The sequence below is a fragment of the Metopolophium dirhodum genome, chromosome 1, assembly GCF_019925205.1.
Source record: "Metopolophium dirhodum isolate CAU chromosome 1, ASM1992520v1, whole genome shotgun sequence".
Lineage (NCBI taxonomy): Eukaryota > Metazoa > Arthropoda > Insecta > Hemiptera > Aphididae > Metopolophium > Metopolophium dirhodum.
This window is the reverse complement of record NC_083560.1, coordinates 108,823,985-108,846,391: the sequence shown is the minus strand read 5'-3', so window position 1 is coordinate 108,846,391 and position 22,407 is coordinate 108,823,985. Positions and strand designations below refer to the sequence as shown.

The following is a 22,407-nucleotide window of genomic DNA, read 5'->3' as shown; positions in this document are numbered from 1 at the left end:
GCAACGTCCAGAAAATGTTATACGGCGACGGGCTAGGAGGCACGAGAAAAACGACTCTATACGGATGCCTAATATCGTCGTTTCGTAACACACAACGGACGATGTTGAGAGTGGCATACACCGGGATCACCGCATCCCTCATGGAGGGCGGCATGACGGTGCACTGGACTTTCGGATTGCCATTGGGAACGCTGACCGAACAATCTACTTCGATCATCACCATGCAGTCTTTGCGTGCGCAGAGAATACGCGATGCTTCGCTGATTGTCTGGGACGAAGAGCGCCCATGTCCCCGGGCCTACAATTCAAGGTGGTCGATCGCTTGCTCAAGGATATCATGGGATCGGCACTACCGTTTGGTGGTAAACCAATACTGTTAGCTGGCGACTTCAGACAGATATTGCCCGTCGTTCGCCGGGGGAACAGGAGCTCCATCGTCATGTCATCTATCAAACGCCACTCATTGTGGAGAGAGTTTGTACAGTTTCGGCTGACGCGGAACGTGCGCGTCCACAACGACACCGACTTCGCTGCTTGGCTACTTCAGCTCGGTAACGGTCAACTGCCGTCGGTCGACGGTATTCCGGACACTGTCAACATCCCAACGCAACTGGTTTGTGACGTTTTGGATTTACAGTCGTCTATCCACAGCAAATGTCGTTGGCCAACGTCGACGAGTTCGCTCGGAGAATCATACTGTGTCCCCGCAACGAGGAATGCCACCAAATAAATTCCACAGTGCTACGACGCGTAACGAGCGCCGAAAGGACGTACTACGCCATAGACACAGTGATGGTCAACGACGTCAAGAAAGCGGAAAACTACCAGACAGAGTTCCTCAACGCTCTGCATCCGAACGGGCTACTGCCGCACGAGTTACTTAAGGTCGGTTCGATCGTCATGTTGCTGAGAAACGACAACTGTGCAAAGGGACGAAGTTGGTGGTCACAGAACTTTGGCGACACAACTTCAAGGTGAGGTTATCATCCATGAGACGAAAACGAGCCATGTATTGAACGTTACCCCCACCTCTACAGAGCAAAAAAATAAAAAACTGCAAAAACGATTGCCCCAAATACGACTCCCAAAAAACCTCGATAAAAATGAGGTCTAATAATTTATATTTTAAATGTCCAGAGTGTTGGAAAATATGGAACGGAATTGGTGCCAGGTTACGGAAAATCGAAAATGTGTTTAAGGACAGGTATCTCAACTCGACGTTACTATATGTCCGATCCAATAATGTAAGTTATAAGTCTTGTATTTAATATTTAATACAATGAAAGCATGGTAAAAAAATAATAGACTATATCAATACAGTACTTACTTAATTAATTTAATGTTTTACGGTTTGAATTCATTATAACAATGTCGTAACAGAAGTCGCTCCCAAACCGATCGACATCCATCTGCATAACTGTAAGTTGAAAACGTTAACAATTTAAAATTTGTTATAGTATCATATTTATCTAATAAATTAATTTTCTTTAGCATTGCACAAGAATGAACGATACAGTTTGAAAACTTACCAAAGTTATCTGATGGATGTCGATACGTTAGTGAGAATGTCGTAACAGAAGTCGCTCCCAAACCGATCGACATCCATCTGCATAACTGTAAGTTGAAAACGTTAACAATTTAAAATTTGTTATAGTATCATATTTATCTAATAAATTAATTTTCTTTAGCATTGCACAAGAATGAACGATACAGTTTGAAAACTTACCAAAGTTATCTGATGGATGTCGATACGTTAGTGAGCCTGATGTACCTACGGAAAGTTATTATTGGACCGGTCATAATATTACGTTGAGAAGTATTTCAAGTTGTATTCAAGAACACATTTTTAGATTTGTAGGCCAATTCCGTTGTCATTTTTTAATTATTCCTTGTTTTTATTGAGGTTGAAATGTAACTGCATTTTAGGGGCTATTGTCATTCCCACTTCCAGGACTTTATACATAAATATAGCCGAATGCCCGATGACCGACATTTTTGTTTATTCTGGTCCACCCCATTATGGCGGCGAAAGAATGATCACGAAGGTAATAATATAGGTACTTAATATATTATACTATACACATTATACACAATTATAGTTTCTCGTATAGTTCAAAAAAAATGGAAAATTTTAAAGTGGGGGGGCTGGGGACCCGTACATGTATAGTTCTCCTATATATCGTCCTCGTACTAAAACACGTAGAATAGTAAAGGTCAGAAATATAGAAGTTGGGCATTTCTAAGTCGAGGCCACTGCGACAAACGTTCGGTACGAAACGCAAAACATACAGTAATAGTCGGAACATTGGCTATTGTCCACCTGCAGGTTCATAGTATTAGTAGCATTATTCAATACTCATCACCAGCGCGAGAATAATGTCCGATTTAAACGCTCTTATCGCGCAACGGGGCCAGATTAAAGCCCAATTAACGCGTTTTGCCACATACTTACGAACTAATGGCGATGACAACGTGGACTTCGACCAGGTCAAAGTAAGAGCAGAAAAAGCGAAGCAAAATTGGGAAGAGTTCCGTTGCGTGCAGCTGCAGATAGAGGAAGAGGATGTCGCCAATGAAAACAACGAAAGGTATCGAGATGAATTTGAAAATTTATATTTTGAAAACATGGCGAAATTTGAAAAAAATCATCAAAATGGCGGACAGTACAAACGCGAGTTCGAGCAATGTAGGTAGTGTTTTAATTAGTGGTTCAAGATGTATTTAATTTAAAGGACACAGTTTAAATCATGGACTGATAAGGTCAAACAATACTTTATTATAAAACATGTTTCTTACAAAATAACAAAGACTGTATCATAATTTATAACGACTGTGTCGGCATTACGACAACTACAACTGAGTACATACATGAACGGGAAAAACATGAGTGTGAGGTTAGGTACAATTGTACCACCTTGAACAAAATAATAATAATAATAATAATACATTATTCACATCTCTCTTATCCAGATTAATTAATAATTATTAATTATAATAAAATAAATAATTACCAGTACGCGCGCGGGAAGTTAAACTTCTTTTGGAATGAGGATAATAAAGAAAGAAAAAAAACAGTGTAAATTATATTTTTTATATTTTTTTTTATATTAATGATTGATTATCATTTTGCTCAATCGGTATAGTAGTTATGATTGGCATATGATAACTAAAATAGGAATCGTACATTTGCGACTGAACATTAACGATATATCGCGTAAAAATTGCATCGATTGTTGTGCCTGATTTGGTAGTTGATATTGTAGGATAATTATTCAATTGCAAACTGAATTTGTCTCGCAATAAAGTTACGAGAGGTGCTGAATCAGAAGATGTAAAATTAACATTGAAATCCCCACTCATGACCATTGCACATGTATTTTCGTTACCATGGCTATACACTAAAAATGCTTTATGAATAAATTTGATGATATAAGCCATTTTCTGATTTTGGGAGATGTAGATTGCAACCATTATTATAATATTTTTATTTGATAACAAGCATTCAGCTTTCGGCAGAACTTTTTGACATTGGAGCTCTTAAAAGATACCAGGCAGCTTCTTGACTTGGCATTTCAACACTATTAAGCATTTTTATACCAAGGTTTCGTGTAATTTCGACAATGTCAAATTTTGGATGTTCATCTATTGTTTTTATAATTTCTCTTTGGAGGTTACTGATACCCCGGTTGCTTTTATTGACATATTCAGATACATAATTAGCGCAAGAATATATGTCCGTAATAAATTGTATAATATCCATGTTTGATTTCATAATATTTAAAATAAACGGATTAAATGGGTTATGCCATTTTTCAGATGGTTGGCGCCTCAAAAAAACTCTAGGCCTTTTATTACCTGCTAAAAGTATGTGATGATAGTGATCGTCTGATAAAACATTATTTTGAAAGTAGAATGTGTCAATATCAGGATAATCCGTGTTTTCAAGATTACTTTTGATGTTTTTGTAATGTTTAAAATAACCAGAAAATCCGCCTTCTTCTTTTTGCATGAGAGATAGTATAATTGTTGATCGACTTGGTATGAACGGAGCTTCGAATCGACATTCTTTCCTGTTACCAATAATGTTTTTGTAACATGTGAACGTATGATGATGTTTTTATGGATTTATATGACCCGATGCATAATTAGCTGATACAGAAATAACTCGATCAATTAATTCGATGAGATTTGAAGACTCTGTACCAATGACATAATGGAGGCTCCTGGCCTCTGCTAACTATAGAAAGTATGTGCATGAGGACTTCCTCTGTGTTGGAATTCGATCCTTTTAAAATAATGAATAACATAATGTCGACCAAAAGGGCTAAATTTTGGTGATGACAAGATATTCATATTTTAACGCTGTCACCGTCCAACATTATAATTTATAATACGTAATATTATTATTATGTGATATTATGTACATGACGTACTGATACGCTTCGTACGGCCGCCCGTTCGATTTTTTTTCCTCACTACCCTACGTAAAGAAGTTTAACTTCAAAAAATGAACAATTAAACAATACAATCAACTTGAAATACATTATATTTAATACATTTGCAATTAATAATAATCATAATTCATGATACAAATTTAATAGCTAACGAAAACCCTCTTAATAACATATCCAAAGAAATACTAATACTAAACGATAAGATACAAGCAAAACATTGGTCGTTTACAAATACCTTTTGGTTGTTTTAATTACCCTACCTCTTTTAGTTCTTTTTATACCATCATTACAAATTTCATTTTCCTTTTCAGTACCATTTTCAATATTTTCATTTTCAGTCTCATTATCATATTCATTATCTTCAAATTTTCCAAAATCTTCATACTCATTTTGTGTTCTTTTTTTTAACCACTGTACATTTCTTCTCACCGTATTTCCACTCTTTATTTTTACCAGATAGCTTCTTGGCTCCAGTAATTTTTTTTAATATTTTGCCCTCACTCCAGGTTTTGTTAAATTTATCTTGTACATAGACTAACTGTCCCTTAACAAATGTTTCAACTCCTTTCCTTGCTGCCTTGTCATAAAAATACTTTTGTTTTTCTATATTTTGTATTATTTTGTCACTACACAACACTACTTTAGGTTTGAATTTACTTTTATCAACTAATAAAGTGCTCCTTAGTTCTCTGCTTTGTAGAAGTTGAGCAGGGCTATATTGTAACCCAGAGATGGGAGTATTTCTGTATGCTAATAGATAATAATCAACATCCATACCTGTATGGTAACTTTTTTTTAACATATCTTTGGCAATGCCAACCCCTCGTTCAGCTAGACCATTACTCTGAGCATAATGTGGGCTTGATGTTATTATTTGAAAATTCCATTTATTTGAAAATTCCTTGAACTTAAAACTACCAAATGTCATATTGTCAGCAATTAGTTGTCCAGGGATACCTAATCTACCAAACAATTGCTTAAGGACTTCTATGACTGCGTCACTTGTTTTATTATATGATTTTAATATTTCAATCCACCTTGAATAATAATCAACAAAGAATAAATAACTTTTTCCCCCAAACTCTGCTATATCAATTGCAATTTTATAAAATGGAATGTCTGGAATTGTATGAGATAGCATTGGTTCCTTAACTTTAGATCTACTAAATTTCAAACACACAGCACAAGAAAGTATATAGTTTTCAATTTGTGTATTTATACCAGGAAAATAAAATAATTGTCTAGGTCTTGCCTTAGTTTTTGTGATCCCTAAGTGAGTTTCATGTAATTTGTGAATTATGTATTTTCTTAATGTTTTTGGAATTAAAAGCCTAGATTGATAATACAATAATCCTTCACTACTTATTATTTCATTTTTTAACTTACAATAATGTTTGAGCTCACCACCCTCATTAATTGTCTTACGCTGTGTCCTAACTGAATCCGTGCGTTGCGTTTATACGTTCGCCCGCAACGCAACGCACGCAACGCAACATATTGTTGGCAAAATTGACGTCGATGAATTCACACGTGCAACCTGCAAGAGGTTGTGAAGTTGTAGGCAGTTGTACATTTTATTTTCAGTTGTCAACATGTCGTTAACCACCGAACAACGTAAAATTGTACTTATATTATACGTTAATACAGTACAGCAAATTATATCGATGAAAAAATAACAAATACGGATAAAAAAAATAATTGTAAAAAGAATAAAAAGTAATCGTAGACAGTGGCGCGCGTTGGCGGAGATATTGTCGAAATATCTTCAAGATAATCGAGTCGCTACGTAAACACCAGGTGCAGTCACGACGACTACCGCTAGCGCTCCGAGGACACAGCGGCCTGCGAGGCCGTGGTCGGTTTTCGTTGGGCGAGTGAGTCAACTCTTGGGGAATCGAGTATATTACTGCCAATTTTGTGCCATAATTGCATGATAAATGGTTACGGCACTCAATTTTTTGAATAAAATAGTTGGGACCGTATGGCATTACCTCATTTAGCCTTTTCGTAACACTAGAATCGTCATCCACTAAAATAACCAAAAAAAGCATAAATGAAAAACCAGATAAATTAATAAAAACTTTTGTTCTACCTAGCTAGATTATTAATGTAAATTTTCTAAATTCTTATCAAAATAGCCTAGGTATTTTAAATGAATTTAATTAAGTCATATTTAGTTTATTTTTTTACTGTATTTATTTAAATTCTATTTTTATGAAGTTTATTTTATGCATAGCTAGGTAATAGGTAGGTATATTAAATATATAACTACCATGCAATACCATAACTTTAAATCAATGATAAATAGATTAGGTACAATGTATTAACATAAACACCTAAGTAATAACACGAACAGTGCATTATTACTTACATACCTCAATAATTAATCATAATATTACCAATTAATTTCTTATATTTTAACCCATGCATTTCTACACTTTTTTTAAAACCTTCAACAACCACATTTGCCTCTATGCTAGTTGCTCCTTTTGACCAGTTCATAAAGTACACATGGTTGGTAGAATTTTTGATTATTTTATTTTTTAATCTTTAGCAAATCACACAATATCGATTCCTAATACCAATAAATAGTATTTTTTTAGATTTATATCCAATAATTTAAGCCTAAAATCATCAAAATTAAATTTAAAAAATGTGATTATTAATTGAAGGGTGGGCGGGAATAACTTGCTATGTAGCAATTCGTAAATGTTCAGAAACAACTAAAAATGAAAAATGTATTATACATTTTTTTTAATGTTATTTGGAACGCACGTAGCACGTTCTTACATATTTGACTATAATAACACTCTACCATTATTTTATTTTTTTGTGTAGGTACTGTATTCATTTCACTTAATAAAACATGGTATTTTATTACTAAAAATCACATTATTTTTTTTACATATTTTAAAATTAATACAATTTATTATCCCGGTAATGAAGTATAGAAGTCACTGTTTTGTTGAGGCATATACTTGCACATGTCTAAAAGATCTTTTTTCTTTTCTATCCGCATTGTGTATGTTCTCACTCATAACCAATAAAACAGCATTATACGTAGTATTTGACATACATGGTATGTCAGCGGAAACAAGTTCTTCGGCAAGTGTTATAGGCTAGCAACAGGCTAGTAACAGCTGCAATTGTCCCACTTACTATTGCTTGATTTATAGAAATAAAGTTTTCTGGTTCCCTTTTCTCAGATTCAATCGAACATTTTATATTACACATTTTGCATTTAAACATATATACAGATCTGAATCCGTAACGCTTTTCAGATAAAAATATCATGTTCAAAAACGAGCAACCAAAACTTCCTTTGTGTTCCCTATTCTGAATTTGTCCAAAAAAGCACATAACATCGACAATTCGACGTCCAGTGCAATTCCTAAATAAAAAAAATATATGTTTTATTACCATTCCGATGTTTATTGTACATTATAATATTGTATTGTATTATAGATTCAGAATGTAGCGAATATTGTATTTAAATATTGTGTTTTATTCTTGTAAAAATATTAATTTTAAATGCTTATTACAATTTAATTTAACTTTCTTGTAAGAATTTTGTATTTTTAACAAACTTATCAGGAATCTTCTATCACATTTTAAAATAAACTCAAAATAATTTACAAATTTTCGTGATTTTTACGTGTTTTGTCAATATTTGAAATTTTAAATGCCTGGTTATAAAAAAAATTGTTACTATTTTTTTAAAATATTTTTCAAATGCATTGTAAGAATATTTAAAGAGCCTTGTATTAAATTTTCAAGATTTTTTACCCCAAAAAAAAAAAATGATTGACATTCATAGAAAAAAAAACTTAAAAAAAAGGTGGGTTAGTGGATGTTGCTCTGCTGTACAGTATGTTACAAGTGGGTCACTGTAATGGATGGTGTTAAATATGAATTCAATGATATAATATCATTTTATAAGAAAAACGATTCTGAGCGAAAACGGTCCGTCAGCCTATGATATTACCAAGTATATTTGATGTTATTATTGCGAAGAAAGTAATTTATATATAACCTATTTACGTGGAACCTTGTTTTAAATTTTTAATCCTTAGCTACAAAAGTTGAACATTTTATACATTTTTAACTACAAAATAATTAATAAATTATAAATTTGATAAATCTTGTCCAAATTTGAACTTTAAATGTTTATAAACAACTCAAAATTTTTATTTTTCAATACCTAATATTTTTATCATATACCTAATCAATATCCATAAAATATGAATTACAAATTATATACTGTTTGTGCCTTGTGGAAGAGTAAAAGGAAAGGTATAGAATAACTAATAAGAAAATAAGTAGGTAATACTGTATTTTACTTTTATTAGATTTCTTGCAATAGGTGGACATAATATGAAGGCATATTCAATGTACTTCTTAAGAGGAGAGTCAACAACCAGAAGTATTATAGCTGAAACGGCTCAAGTTATTTGGTACCGTCTTCAAGATAAATACATGCCAATACCTACAAAGAACAAGTGGGAAACTGTTGCAGACCGATTCTATGATCTATGGAATATTCTAAACTGTATAGACTCGATTGATGGCAAACACTTTAAAATTAAGTGTCCATCAAATACAGGTTCAGCTTATTATAATTATAAGCATTAGTTTAGTCTAGTGTTGATGGCCTGTGTGGATGCGGATGGAATTTTCTTAACAATTGATGTGGGTGATTATGGCCGAAACAGTGACGGTAAAGTGTTTCGAAGAAGTTCACTAGGAATAGCTTTGCAGAATAGTACATTGGATCTACCTGAACCTAGACCATTACCCGGATGGGAAAATAAGGGCAATTTCCCTCACTTCTTTGTTGCAGATGAAGCTTTTCCCTGAAACAAAACCTTATGAGGTAATTTTCTAAAAGGTCATTGAATAAGGAGGGACGCATTTATAATTATAGGTAAGAACATCAAAATTATAATCACCTTTTTTCACAGATGTTCTAGAGCAAAGAGAAGTGTAGAATGCAGTTGATATGTGTTTTTTATATTTTTTTTTATTTTTATTTTTGTGTCTGTGTACACGATAAGTAGTCGAAATAATGATTCAATTTTCCACTTCAGTATCTTGTTTGATGAGAAAGTGAATATTGTTGGTGCATTGAGGATGTCAAAATTTAAAATTCCCAGTAATTTTTAATGGCGCCATGAAAAACGAAAGAAAAATTAAGGAAAACCGAAAATTTTTACGCAAAATCGATTTTGGTTTTTAGTGTAACTTTAAAACAAATGACCGTAGATACATGAAATTTTGACTGAATATTTAATATTAAAAATAAAATTTTTTTTATAAGGATTTAAAATTCAAATTTTGAATTTAAAATTTAATAATTATTTTGTAGTTAAAAATTTATAAAATGTTCAACTTTTATATCTAAGGATTGAAATTCTAGAACAAGGTTCCACGTAAATAGATTATATAATATATATTGCTTTATTCGCAATAATATCATCAAATGTACTTAGTAATATCATAGGCTGACTGGCTGTTTTCGCTCAGAATCGTTATACTTGTACAAAGATATTATTTCATTGAACTCAAATTTGATATCATCCATTACGGACGTATCCGAGTTGGGTCCATAATAACATTTATGATAAAGGTAAAAAACTAATTGGGTCCGTCTATAAAAACGATAACATACTAATTGAGTCCAATAATAAAAACGTTAACATACTAATTGGATCCGATTATAAAAACTGTAACTTACAAGTATTGATATAGAATATTGTTAAAAGCAATAAAATTAACCCATAAATGTATTAAAATATATAGCTAATATTCGCTCAATATCAGTATCAAACGTTTACAATCCACATAATACATAACAACCTTTACGTTTCTTTAATTTTTTGCCTACTCAAAGATAAATGCACTCAAATATATACACAACCTTTTCAGTTATTAATCGACGAATGTATTAAGATTAATTTAATTTTTAAACCAGATTTTTTATACGCAGATTTCGAGAACGCAATTCATTTAGGCGCTTGGTTTCATATTGCACAAAGCTGGTTGAGAAAAATACAAACTTTAGGACTTAGTAATGAATATAAATAAGATTCTGAAATATTTTTTTAGATTACCATTCTCAAGACCTGAGGAAGTTGCGGATTGTTTTGTAGAAGATCTATTTATCTATTCAACCAAATGATCAACGAATACAAGAATTTACGGATTATATATTAAATAATTATATTGACTCAGAAGCAATTTTCCCCCTAATATTTGGTCAGACTTCAAACCATCAACAATGAGAACGACAAATGCCTGTGAGTCTTTCCACGCTCATTTCAATTCAAAATTCTATTTAGAAAAGAATAACTTATATTAATTTATCGAAGTCTTAAAAACTGTACAAATCAATATTTACATAAAAATTAGAAGTGGGCAGAACAAAAGAAAAATTATATTATTAAAAGAGAATTTTATTGAAGAAAAAATGATGGAAAAAATGTTGGGTAAAATAAATCGATTTGAATTCGTAAAAGCCCTTTCGTTTAAATTTTTACTAACCATATGAATATTATAATATTTTTTAACATTTTATACTTTATACCTACTAATATTTTTTGACATTTTATACTATATAAATATACCTACCTACTAATATTAACATTTTAATATATTTTGCATCATTGTAAAAAAATATTTTTAATCATACTTGTGTTCTAATTTATAGATCACTGCCAGTCCTAAGTCTGTAAAAATAAGAAGGGAAATGTTTTTTTGCAAGGATCCAACTACTGTAGCACCCGAAAAAAGCCCGGACCCAACTAGTAAACTTCGTCCATTTTGACCAACTTGTAACCTACTGTACAGCAGATCGACATGCACTTACCCATGTACTATACTATATTATATAGATAAATATTTATGTAAAATGTATAATTTATAATAATTTAAATACCCAATGTGTAAAATACTAAACTATTAGTATAAATATCAAATAAGTTGCTAAAGGGAAAAAGAAGATACATTTAATGAATTTTAATTATATTTTATTCCAAAAAAACGTTCAAGAAATACTGTAAATGCCAAATGTATATTAAATTATATTATTAATACCTTTAATTTTCTTGTTATTAATTTCCTTTGAAAATACTAACTAAGATGGCTCATGGGGATGCACTGTCTCAGGCACCTGTCGCAGTAGAAGATAGCGACTTGGATGTCTTGTTAACAGAGCGGTATGAAGTGTGTGTGCTAATGACGGAGCGATAGCTAGTTCAGATGTGTCAAACGCCTGACCCGGAAGTTGCTCAATTGGTCAGGTCGATTAAGGCACTGCCTGAAGCGGCGGACGATGAGTATGAGTTGGTTGCTGGTCTTCTGTATAGGATGCGGTGTTGTTAAGGAACGCGTTTTTAAAGGAACGATTCCTAGAATAAATTCCTTTTTAGAGGAGCAATAAAGGAATAAATTCCATTATTTTTTTTAAAAAAATAGGAACATACGTATTATAATTCTTTTGTTCTTCTCGGAAAAATTAAAAAAAACATTTAGGGAGAAAAATTTTGTATTTTTCTTTACAAATCATGTTTTTAATCTATAAAAAAAATAATAGACGAGACTACCAATTTTTTATTCACATATGACTGTGTTCTGATTAGTGCTTATGATAATAACTGATAACTCATGAACCACGAGGAACGAGGAAAAGATTTTGGCATTAAATGAACGAGGAACTGAACGAATTCCCATTTAAACTAAAGGAACGAGGAGTTGAACGGATTCCTATATAAAAGGAATTTTAACAACACTGATAGGAAGTACAAGGGACGAAAGTGGTTCGTCATGCCTATGACCATGCGGAAGAGTTTGTTGGTGACTGCTCACGATCTGAGTGGGCACCCTGCAGTGAATCACACGATGTAACCTGCAGGATGAGTAACCTGAGTAGGACTTTTGGTTCTCTGGAGCAAAATTCAGCGACCAATCAGAAACATAACAAATTTATAATCAGAAATTACCCGTGCATTTTTAAATATCATTATATTGTTATGTTACCCAATAACCAATACCTACCGCTATAATGTTTTATATAGGTATGTTACCTATGGTTTCATATTTGAATGTAATAATAGGTATATTTTATTTTTATTTAATTTTATTATTGGAAAGCGCTTGTGATAATGTGTCGAGCCATTAAGATAAACAATATTCACAATACTATATTTGATGAAAATTATATATTACCATTGATTATACATAGTATAATATAGGTACCTTTCGTTTTTTATACATGTTTAAATCTGAATTTTTACTAGCTGTTTTTTTATAGCATCATCTAATTATTTCAGATCATTTGGTGTTAGTGGTTGGGGTGCTAAAGTCTGTTAAGTTTTGAGACACCCCCTCCCATCTAAGATAGTCTACGAATCAGGATCGCCTGATATATCGTATTCAGCAAGCCAGATTCTATTAGCCATACAAATTTCAAGAAAGATTTTAGAAAAATATTACATTTTTACAAATTTGATCATAACGGAAGGCAGTTGTGGTACCTATTAATTCATTTCATTATCCAACAGTATTGTTTTACTACAATTAATATCGTGACACGGTCATCGGTCAAATACCGGAACACGTTTGTTATTTTCATTATATTATATATAATATAATACGAGGCTTGTCCCAATTTTCTAGCGGCCAACGAAAATTTTATTTTTATAAGTTGGTACCACTGATATAACCATTAACTTCTTATCTGTCTAAGAAAGTTTGAACTAGACGGATTGGACGTTTAGTACCTTCATGACACGTGAACGAGGTGAGCACGTCAACCTCGTCAGCGTCCGCCTCCTTATCTGTCCATGCTCAGTGTGAGCTTCGCGCGGTAATCCGTTTTCTTCACTCACGTGGCGAGACGCCGGCGGCCATCCATCGACAACTTTGTACCTCTTATGGATCGACGTCTATGTCAATTAAAAATGTGAGGAAGTGGTGCAGAGAATTTTCAAATGGGAGGACGAATACCCATGATGAAGCCAGAAGTAGAAGGCCATCTGTTTCTGACAATCTCCAAGAACAAGTTGAGTCTGAACTTCGTGAAGATCGACGAGTGACTGTTCGAGAACTTGGAGAAAAGTTGCAAATACCCAAGTCCTCGCTTCACAGAATCATAAGTGATTTGGGATACCGAAAGTGTAGTGCAAGATGGGTGCCAAAGATGCTTACAGAGGATCACAAACGCCAACGCATCGAAAGTTCCCGCGAGGTTTAGGAGCTGTACGCTGAAGGAGCTGTATTTTTGGACTCAATAGTGACAAGAGATGAAACGTGGGTCTACCACTTCACACCACAATCAAAACAACAGTCAATGGAGTGGAGGCATTCATTTTCCCCAAAAAAATTCTATCACCGATACAGAGCCACATTCTTTGTGAGTTGTCATAGGCTAATTTAAAAAGGGAAGTGATCACCCCCGGTAGGTGCTCCAACAGGAATTTAGAGATTTATAATAGAAATTTTCAGGGCTTGTAACCGGTTACCGGTTTTTACCGAAAACCAGTTATTTCTCGGAAATTTGGAGAACCAATAAACGGTTACCGTTATTATAAACCTATCTGTACTCCCGGTTATCGGTTACCGTGACAATTTTTCAACTAACATAAACGTTATAATAACTGACTACCGGTACGTATGAACTCTAATAATATTATGTTTAATTTATTTTAGCTACATAAATGATTATACGCTCGTAGCTACTAATGGTTTAATAAATAATAACTTCTTAAAACTATTCTTAAATCATACTATTATATCTTCGTTTTCTTGTGATAATAATTCAAATAATGGGTATTCTACATTTCTATTTCCTACCTACATATAACATAAAATATCGTTAGTTGGTTATGACGGTACTCGATAGTCGATAGTCTCGGTCTCTCTCATCGTATATTGTACAGGGAAATCTAAAAATAGCTTGATTCTTATAAAAACACGAATATTGTATTAAGTATACGGGTACAAAGGTGTAATACAATTTTTTTAGATAACCGGTTTACAATCGGTTACCGGTAAACGACATTTTTTGGAAGCGGTTATTACTCAAAACAGTAGATCGATTCTGTAAGTCGATAATAATATATCGAATAATATCGATAAGAATTCGTTAACGAGTATTCCTAAATGTATCGAAAATCGTTATCAAAGTTCCGATTCTCTAAAACTCTTTATCGACAAACATTGATACATAAAAGGTTATCGAATTTTCGATATGAAATAATTATACAACGGGAGATTGTAAAATGTAGCCAATGAAAACCTCAAGTTCTAAACATCTGGTTTTATCACTTTCGGTATCGTTATCATTAACTGATTTTCATAGTTTGAATATTAATCCTTATAATATTATTATTATTTATAAATTGAAAGTTATTGTCTTATTGTCTTAACGTTTTTCATTTTATAACTAAAATTGTAAATATTTACTAACTCGTTTAGTTATTTATTTAATGTATTAATTTCTAATGTTCTTAAATATTGAATTATTCATTGTCAAACAGTAGCCAAGTTCAGAACTGCAAAAGATCAAGGCAGGGAAGAAGGAATGAAAAACAATTATCTTTTTTAGTTGACTACATGGTCCAGCATCCACATGTAGCCACGGGAAAATTTAATTCCGTCCACGGAAGGGATGACTTGAGAGGTTCATGGGATGATTTGGTTGTAAACTTGAATAACTTGTGAAACCAGGGGGTTAAGGAAAAGGACGTCAAATCGTGGAAAGAGGTTAGTATTCAATTAAATTATATTGTAACTTGTAAGGGTTTCTCTTATAGAAAAATGTAAATCATAAGATTGTGTCCATAATTTTTATGCTGTATTGTATAAATTATGCTATGTGTTTTTGAATGGTTTTGTTATATTATAGTCATGGAGGGACCTGAAAACAAGTGTCTAAACAACATTCTGCTCTCCGAAACGCCAAAAGACAAATTTCGGAGTTAACCGACAGAGAGAACAAAGTTCTCGGTCTAATGGGTTATGAATATGTAGAAGGCACAACTTGTCCTGATTCATTTCCAGACGATCAAGTATTAAAATATGAATAATAATTGTTGAAATAGTGATATTCCACAAAAAAAGTACATGAGTTTATTATAATGTAAAACCCTATTTTATGGTAGTGTGACGATCTAGAACGTTTAGCTGCAGGTGATCATTCCATATTAGAAGCCGAACCTATATCAATTAGACCTCATGTCGATAATGAAAGTAATCAATTTAAATATAATTATTAATTAGGGGAGTGTTGTACCTTGGGACCATTTTCATTAAATGTCCCCTAACTGCTGTTATTGTTAATATTTCACTTTAATGCATATTACAAATATTGTAGATATAATAAATCTATACATGATTATTTTTTTTTCAAACAATTTATTTAGTACATTAATTATACCTACCAATTTGGAAAGAATTAATTTTTTCTAGATCTTAACGCAAATTGTTTGTATGAATTAACACCATTTAATTCTACATAATATTTAACGTAAAATGGCACTAACCTTAAGAACTTCTATCACAAATTTAAATGTTGAAAATAAAATTTAAAAAAACCAAAAATTGTTATTTTGATAGGTGAAATTAAATTTTTTTACTATAAATACATCAGTGTTTTTTTGTTCTAACTCAATATATTTCAATGTCATAGAACTAGTGACTATAATTTCCTCCACGAATTAATTCTTTACCATTTATAAAGGCAGAAATAAATATAAGACCAAGGTACATATGGTCCAAGGCACAACATTCTCCCCTACTATGTAACTAAATACAATTTGTTAAAAATGTAATTGTTTGTTTTTGTTAGTTGTTTTTGATAATTTAAATCAAACTGCCATGGACAACTTTATTGATGAATATGATGAGCAAGAAGAATCTATTATTGCAACTCCTGATTCAGCTCAGATTTCAAGTTATAAACCTGAAACTCCTGTGTCAACTTTGAAAACTAACTTACATAAAAGAAAACTGGTTCAAAATCAAAACAAAACGGGTAAATGTTTATACTTTTAAAGAAAGCGATTTTACATTCTGAGTGAAGTAGATACTGAGATTTCAATTTTTTTTCTCATCAACTTTTGGGGTAGTTGAAAAGTTCAGATTTTCTTCTTTAAGATCATTTTTTGTATACAATGATTTTACATAATTAAATTCAAATTTAATTCATATACAGTGATTCCTCCAGACACCTTCTGTACAGCACAGTGGTACCTACGTTTTTTACTTTATTATTATAATATTTTGATTTAGCTAAAAAAACTTTAAGAACCCAATTGGGAGATGCAAGAGACACATTCACCAAGTTAGCTGAAAGAAATGCACAACATATGGATGTAAATAATAATAAATGTATTTGTATGTAGATATTCTTTTAATCATTATGATTATTTCCGTACTTTTTCAGAATATAAGTCTATCTATTTCTCAGTTGGCAAGTGCTATGAATAAAATGGCTGAAAATGATGAACGGAGATTAACAAACGAGGAAAATATGGTGTCTGTTATGAAACTTTTAATCGAAAAAATGTAGTTCCTAAATGTTAACAGATATATATGTATATATAGTATATTATTACCTATTTTGTTTGCTTCAGAAGTTTATTTATTTTATTTTCTTAAATGCATTTATTATGTTCCTTTTGTGTAAATATTTAGTTATATGTTATTACATATAACCATTGATTATAAATACTATAGATAGCCCACTGCTATAGAAAATATGCTGCGCCGTAATTACTCCCGATAGAGAGCGCTAAGGAATTGGCCTGTAATAAAATAAAATAATTATTTCTAATCGTCATTATCGTCGCCGACCGCCGCCGAGGACAACCGTTGTCGTGCGTTGTCGTGTGTCGTCGTCAAACGGCAAACGCCGTCGCCCGTCGCAGTCGTTCAGCGATTGCAATATTATTGCATTCACAGAATATGACAGATCCGACGCCGATAGCGGCCAGAATACGAACGGTCTGTTCGCAGTTTGCTCACATAAAAAGTTTTTCCCTTTAATTCGATTACCTAGGTACTCATTTATGTACATTTAAAATACTTTTCAAATACGTCAAAACTAAATTCACATTCATAATATCACAAAATAATAATAATATTTAATTAGGTTCACTAAAATGTTTTTCGATTTAACGATTAACACAATTTGTACACTGAAATAGTAAATACATCGTTAGTCGTTACCCTGCAAAATAAATAATGTAACATTCATCCGACTTTATTTTTTTTACTGTCATTGACTTAAATTACCATTGTACTTACCTCTGTGACCACCTATAAGCCAATGACTAAGCGTATTTTACAATTTATTGTTTTATTAAAATTTAACTTCTAATAATGTTTAAACAAAAATAATATATTTTTTTCATAATAAAAATTACAAGAAGATTTTTAAATTAATGAAACAAATAACAATTGAGTTTATCTTCAACTCTATTAAGATACAAAAAATATTACTATTTTAAATTTTTTTTTGTACTAATAGATAATATAATAAATAGGTATAATAAATTACTTAGATATTTTGTAAAACCCGAAGTTTATCTGCATTTTGCATTGATCGCTTTCCGCTGTTTGCATTTAGCCACTTGCATTCTTTGTATAATTTAGTTCTTAAAAGAAGTTCAATAATATATTGAAAGTGTTCTTTGCATGAATTAGATTGTAAAATTGAATATTTGTCCTCTATTTTAGTTTCTGCTTTAGAAATTAATTGCGCTAATAATTTTTTGTTGCACTTCATTTCATCAAAATTATTTTTAAAAACATTTAAACATATAGTAGATATATCTAACAATATATTTGTTGGTGCTTTTAATCCATATCCTTGGTCTGTATAATCATACGTTTTGTTATGTAATAAAAGTTGATTTTCGTCATTTTTATTTGTTTTTGTTATTAAATTTAATTTGCACATTTCACAATTGAATTTTTGAACGAGTGTGAAGTTGGGGGACCAAAGATAGGGGACTAATTCACGGACAGTTATTGGTAACAGTCATTGTATGCGCGGTTGCGTTTTATTATATTCAAGGCACCCAACATTTGTATTACCGTCAACCACAAGATGGCGCCATAAAATTCATAATTCTCTATAACTGGGCACCGTGTTAGTTCAAAAGTGTACACGGCTTTCGGGGACATAGTAATATGCGTCGGACCAGCCCAGGGGACCGTGTTTTTTTGTAGAGCCGCGGTACAGGCGGGCGTGCCGTTTATAATTTTTCCGACCGTGTTCCGGAAGGTGGCGACGCATTAAACCTATATATTCGGAAAGCCAGGAAAATTCTCTATAAGACGTTCATAGTTCAAAAGTGTACACGGCTTTCGGGGACATAGTAATATGCGTCGGACCAGCCCAGGGGACCGTGTTCCGGAAGGGGACCGTTTTTCGTATTTTTGGAAAATTTCCTATAAGACGTTCATTTACTTATCTTTATTATTATGAGCCACCATAAATTGGTGGCTTTCAAAAATTGATTATAGGCGAATTAAAATAGGAGTAAGTTCAATTAAGAAATTGATACTTACTCTCATACTATCGTGAGTTGTATAAAACGTGGTCTGTTATATCTTTGAATGATTCACTTCTCGTTCGAGAGCAGTTTTTTTTTTATTATTTACATGACTTTTTAATGTTAATAGTATTGTTTTAATGATTTTAAAAATTTTATATGTATTTTGCTATTATATTATTTTTATTTTTCATACTACATTGAAAAAGTTCGTTTTAATATTATAGTATAATAACTCAGAATGTTCGTCTAATGAGAGTTTCCTAATGTGAGCCATCTTGTGTTTTTAATTAGCAGTATATTTTTGGTTTTTAAGAGGTAATGGTCTATAATAATAATTGAATAATCGGCAGATGGCGTCCCATGGTTTCTTAATAGCTTACACCATAATACTATAATATTTTCTTCAATAAATTGTATTCCTTAAAAAGGTTGGTAAGTGTATATCACTGTGCTGTACATTAGGTTACAAGTATGTTACTGTAATGAATGGTGTGAAATTTTGAATTCAATGATATAATTAACAATAGGCAAATATACAATAGTGAATATGCAACGATAGGCTAGGCAACGTCACCAAAAGAAAATAAATTGTTATTCGAAAAAAAAAATGGAAAATATACCTTCTATAATAGATGGATAAAATGAAATTGCCGTAGCATCGTCGTCTATCCTAGTATCCTAGGTTTAAACCCGTGCCGTACCTATTACTTAAAGCGTTTTCCGCCATTTCGCAGCCGCAAATTGTTTTTTCAATCGCGATTTCGTAAACAGCTTACGGACAGGGACGAACACGTGCATTTAACATAGTAAAAATTTTCCCTCCCCTTTTTTTGAATTAAGTATTTCTCGGCCATGTTTCAACTTAGGGCAACTTCACCAAACGGGAGTTATTATTTTTCGTGTTTTTTGTACTTAAAAAATTACATAGTTATGTGGTTTTTGAATTTTTAGTTTTCATTTGATCTCTACAAAAGTCGAGATCCTGATATTTTGGCGTACGCCGATTCGAAAAGGATTTATGGTCAAAGTGCGTACGAACATTATTTCGCCCATAAACAGGGTAGCAAAAAGTTAAAAACGCATTATGTGATTATTCGTGCATCAATATATTTCCTTATGGTATAATAAGTCCGTTTAACATTTTGAGTAATAATTATTTTGAACTTTTTTCGTCATACCTATTTAGATATTTAACGTTTTACCCTTAGATCCGTGCTGTTTGTGTATTTGATTGCCAGCGTGGTAGTTTCTAATTTTAAATAAAATTAATTAATCATTGTTGGTATATAACATTTTCTAATAAAAAGTTGACCTAACCCAACCTAAAGCATAATCGTTTGATTTGATTTATTATGTCTTTTTAGTTAAGTTTTTTGATTTTAATAATTTCTGTCATTGAAATCTTTTTAAACGCATTTTATGAATTTTGGTTAACCCTCATAGTCCTGGTCTCGACAGTGACGATTAATCGAGTTTCTACTGTATACTTATAAACAGATAATGCGATGGTGACAAAATATTTTATTTGTACATTTTTACATTTTTGTTTATAGTTACAATGAAATATATCATAAATATAAAAAAATTCTATAACTTAACCTACACAATAAAAAAATAATTGGTTTGTGAAAAAGCCTACTACAATAAATTACAATAATTTGTTACAATCGATATTTTATTCGTAAACTAACATTAAAAAGTTCTGATAAATTATTTCTGTTTTAAATTAATTAAAGCTTTTTTTTTTAAACAAAATTCTTTATTACGCTATCTGTTACAATTAGAACTAATTTTAGCTTAAGTGATAATAACAAAAAAAAAACAGACAGAAGTGACTGAGGGAAGAGACCTCCCATCGGAGGTACTTCAACATGAATATTAATTTAAATTTAAGGTATTAGTCCTAGCATAATATTAATAATAGTGATAGTGCAGTGAATACATAATAGTTAAGTAACAAAGATCATATAAGTTGTAGTGATACATTTTTTTTTTTTGAATTTTGTAAGCTTCAAACACTCATAACAATTTAATTCAACTTTCTGGTAGGCATTTTATTTTAGATTCTGAGTGGAACGATGAATGTATAGATTTTACAATGATGTGTGTTTTTTTATTTTTGTGTCTGTCATCACCTTTTATCACAGTAAAAATGCTTAGATTTTCTTCAACAGTATCCTTTTCTGATAGGAAAGTGAATCTAGTTGGTACTTTGGCAGGTCAAAAGTAAAAATTTCCCAGTAATTTTCAAAATCGCCGTGAAAAACAAAAAAAATGAAGGAAAAGCGGGAATTTTTACTCAAAATCTGTTTTTGAAAAAAATCATTTTGGTTTTTGGTGTAACTTTAAAACAAATGAACGTATATACATAAAATTTTTAATGGCATAGTTTATATTTGCATTTTCTATACACGATAAAATTTTTGAAATATTTTGATTTCTTTTGAACTGTTTAGGAATATTTTCTGTTTCTAATTTTATTAGTCTTTTTTTCTATATGAATGTCAATAAAACTTTATTTGTTGGGTACAAATGCTTGAAATTTAATACAAGGCTCCTACTACATTTTTTAAATGATATTTGAAAAATATTAAAAATATTTAGTCACAGTATTTATTTATAATCATTTAAAGTTCAAATATTGACAAAATACTGAAAAATCACGAAAATTAACAAATTATTTTGAGTTGAGAATTTCTAAAAATTTTTCTTTTTAAATCTAAGATTTGAAATGTAATACAAGATTATCCATAAGTTTATCTACCTTTATCAAAAAAAAATATTTACAAAAAAGTCAAATTAAATTTTTATGATCGTTTGAAATTCATATTTGTACAACATTTGATATTCACTCTATTTCTCATGTAACGATTTTCTTATTTTGTTGTAATTAAAAAACGAATGACTGTAAAATACTTTAAAATTTCACTGAATAATTATATTAGCATTTTCTATACACGATATATCGTTCTAATAGCAGTTGATAAATATTAAAAATACATGGAAACAATTTTTTTTTATAAGCATTTAAAGTTCAAAGAATTTTTATTCATCGATTTTTGATATTTTGTTGTAATTTAGAAACGAATAACTCAGTGTCCACAGGTAAAAACCTTGTTAATTTACCATGTGATGTTGGACGATAGAAATACGATATCAAAAATCGGATTTCTTACGATTGTTAAAAAAGTTCTCCTCTACAATTTTTATAATAGGTAGTTTTATTGTAAACCGCTTCAATAAGCCGTATTACTTGAAGAACAAAAGTATAGTTTTTATTAGTAGGTATGAAATTCGGATACGAATACAAAATATAAAACCGAACAAAATTAAATAATATTTGTCATGAAATATAATATAATAATCATTTTCTTATCTGGGTTATTTATAAA

At 31.4% G+C, this 22,407-nt stretch overlaps 1 protein-coding gene and 1 pseudogene across 1 annotated transcript; both read left to right on the top strand.

Moving 5' to 3' along the window:
• The first annotated feature begins 13,753 nt into the window (after positions 1 to 13,753).
• On the top strand, positions 13,754 to 15,727 carry LOC132949611 (uncharacterized; annotated as a pseudogene).
• A 601-nt stretch (positions 15,728 to 16,328) lies between these two features.
• LOC132933764 (uncharacterized) lies at positions 16,329 to 17,022 on the top strand. Its single transcript, XM_061000041.1, has 3 exons — positions 16,329 to 16,485; positions 16,743 to 16,825; positions 16,897 to 17,022. The coding sequence occupies exons 1-3, from the start codon at positions 16,329 to 16,331 to the stop codon at positions 17,020 to 17,022; spliced, it is 366 nt and encodes a 121-aa protein (XP_060856024.1).
• Positions 17,023 to 22,407: the final 5,385 nt, after the last annotated feature.

Bases quoted from the DNA above. Each gene is read 5' to 3' on its own strand.
- LOC132933764 (XM_061000041.1), top strand. From the start codon at position 16,329: ATGGACAACTTTATTGATGAATATGATGAGCAAGAAGAATCTATTATT. The intron at 16,486-16,742 runs GTAAATGTTTAT...ATTTTGATTTAG, and splicing joins TCAAAATCAAAACAAAACGG to CTAAAAAAACTTTAAGAACC. The intron at 16,826-16,896 runs GTAAATAATAAT...GTACTTTTTCAG, and splicing joins GAAATGCACAACATATGGAT to AATATAAGTCTATCTATTTC.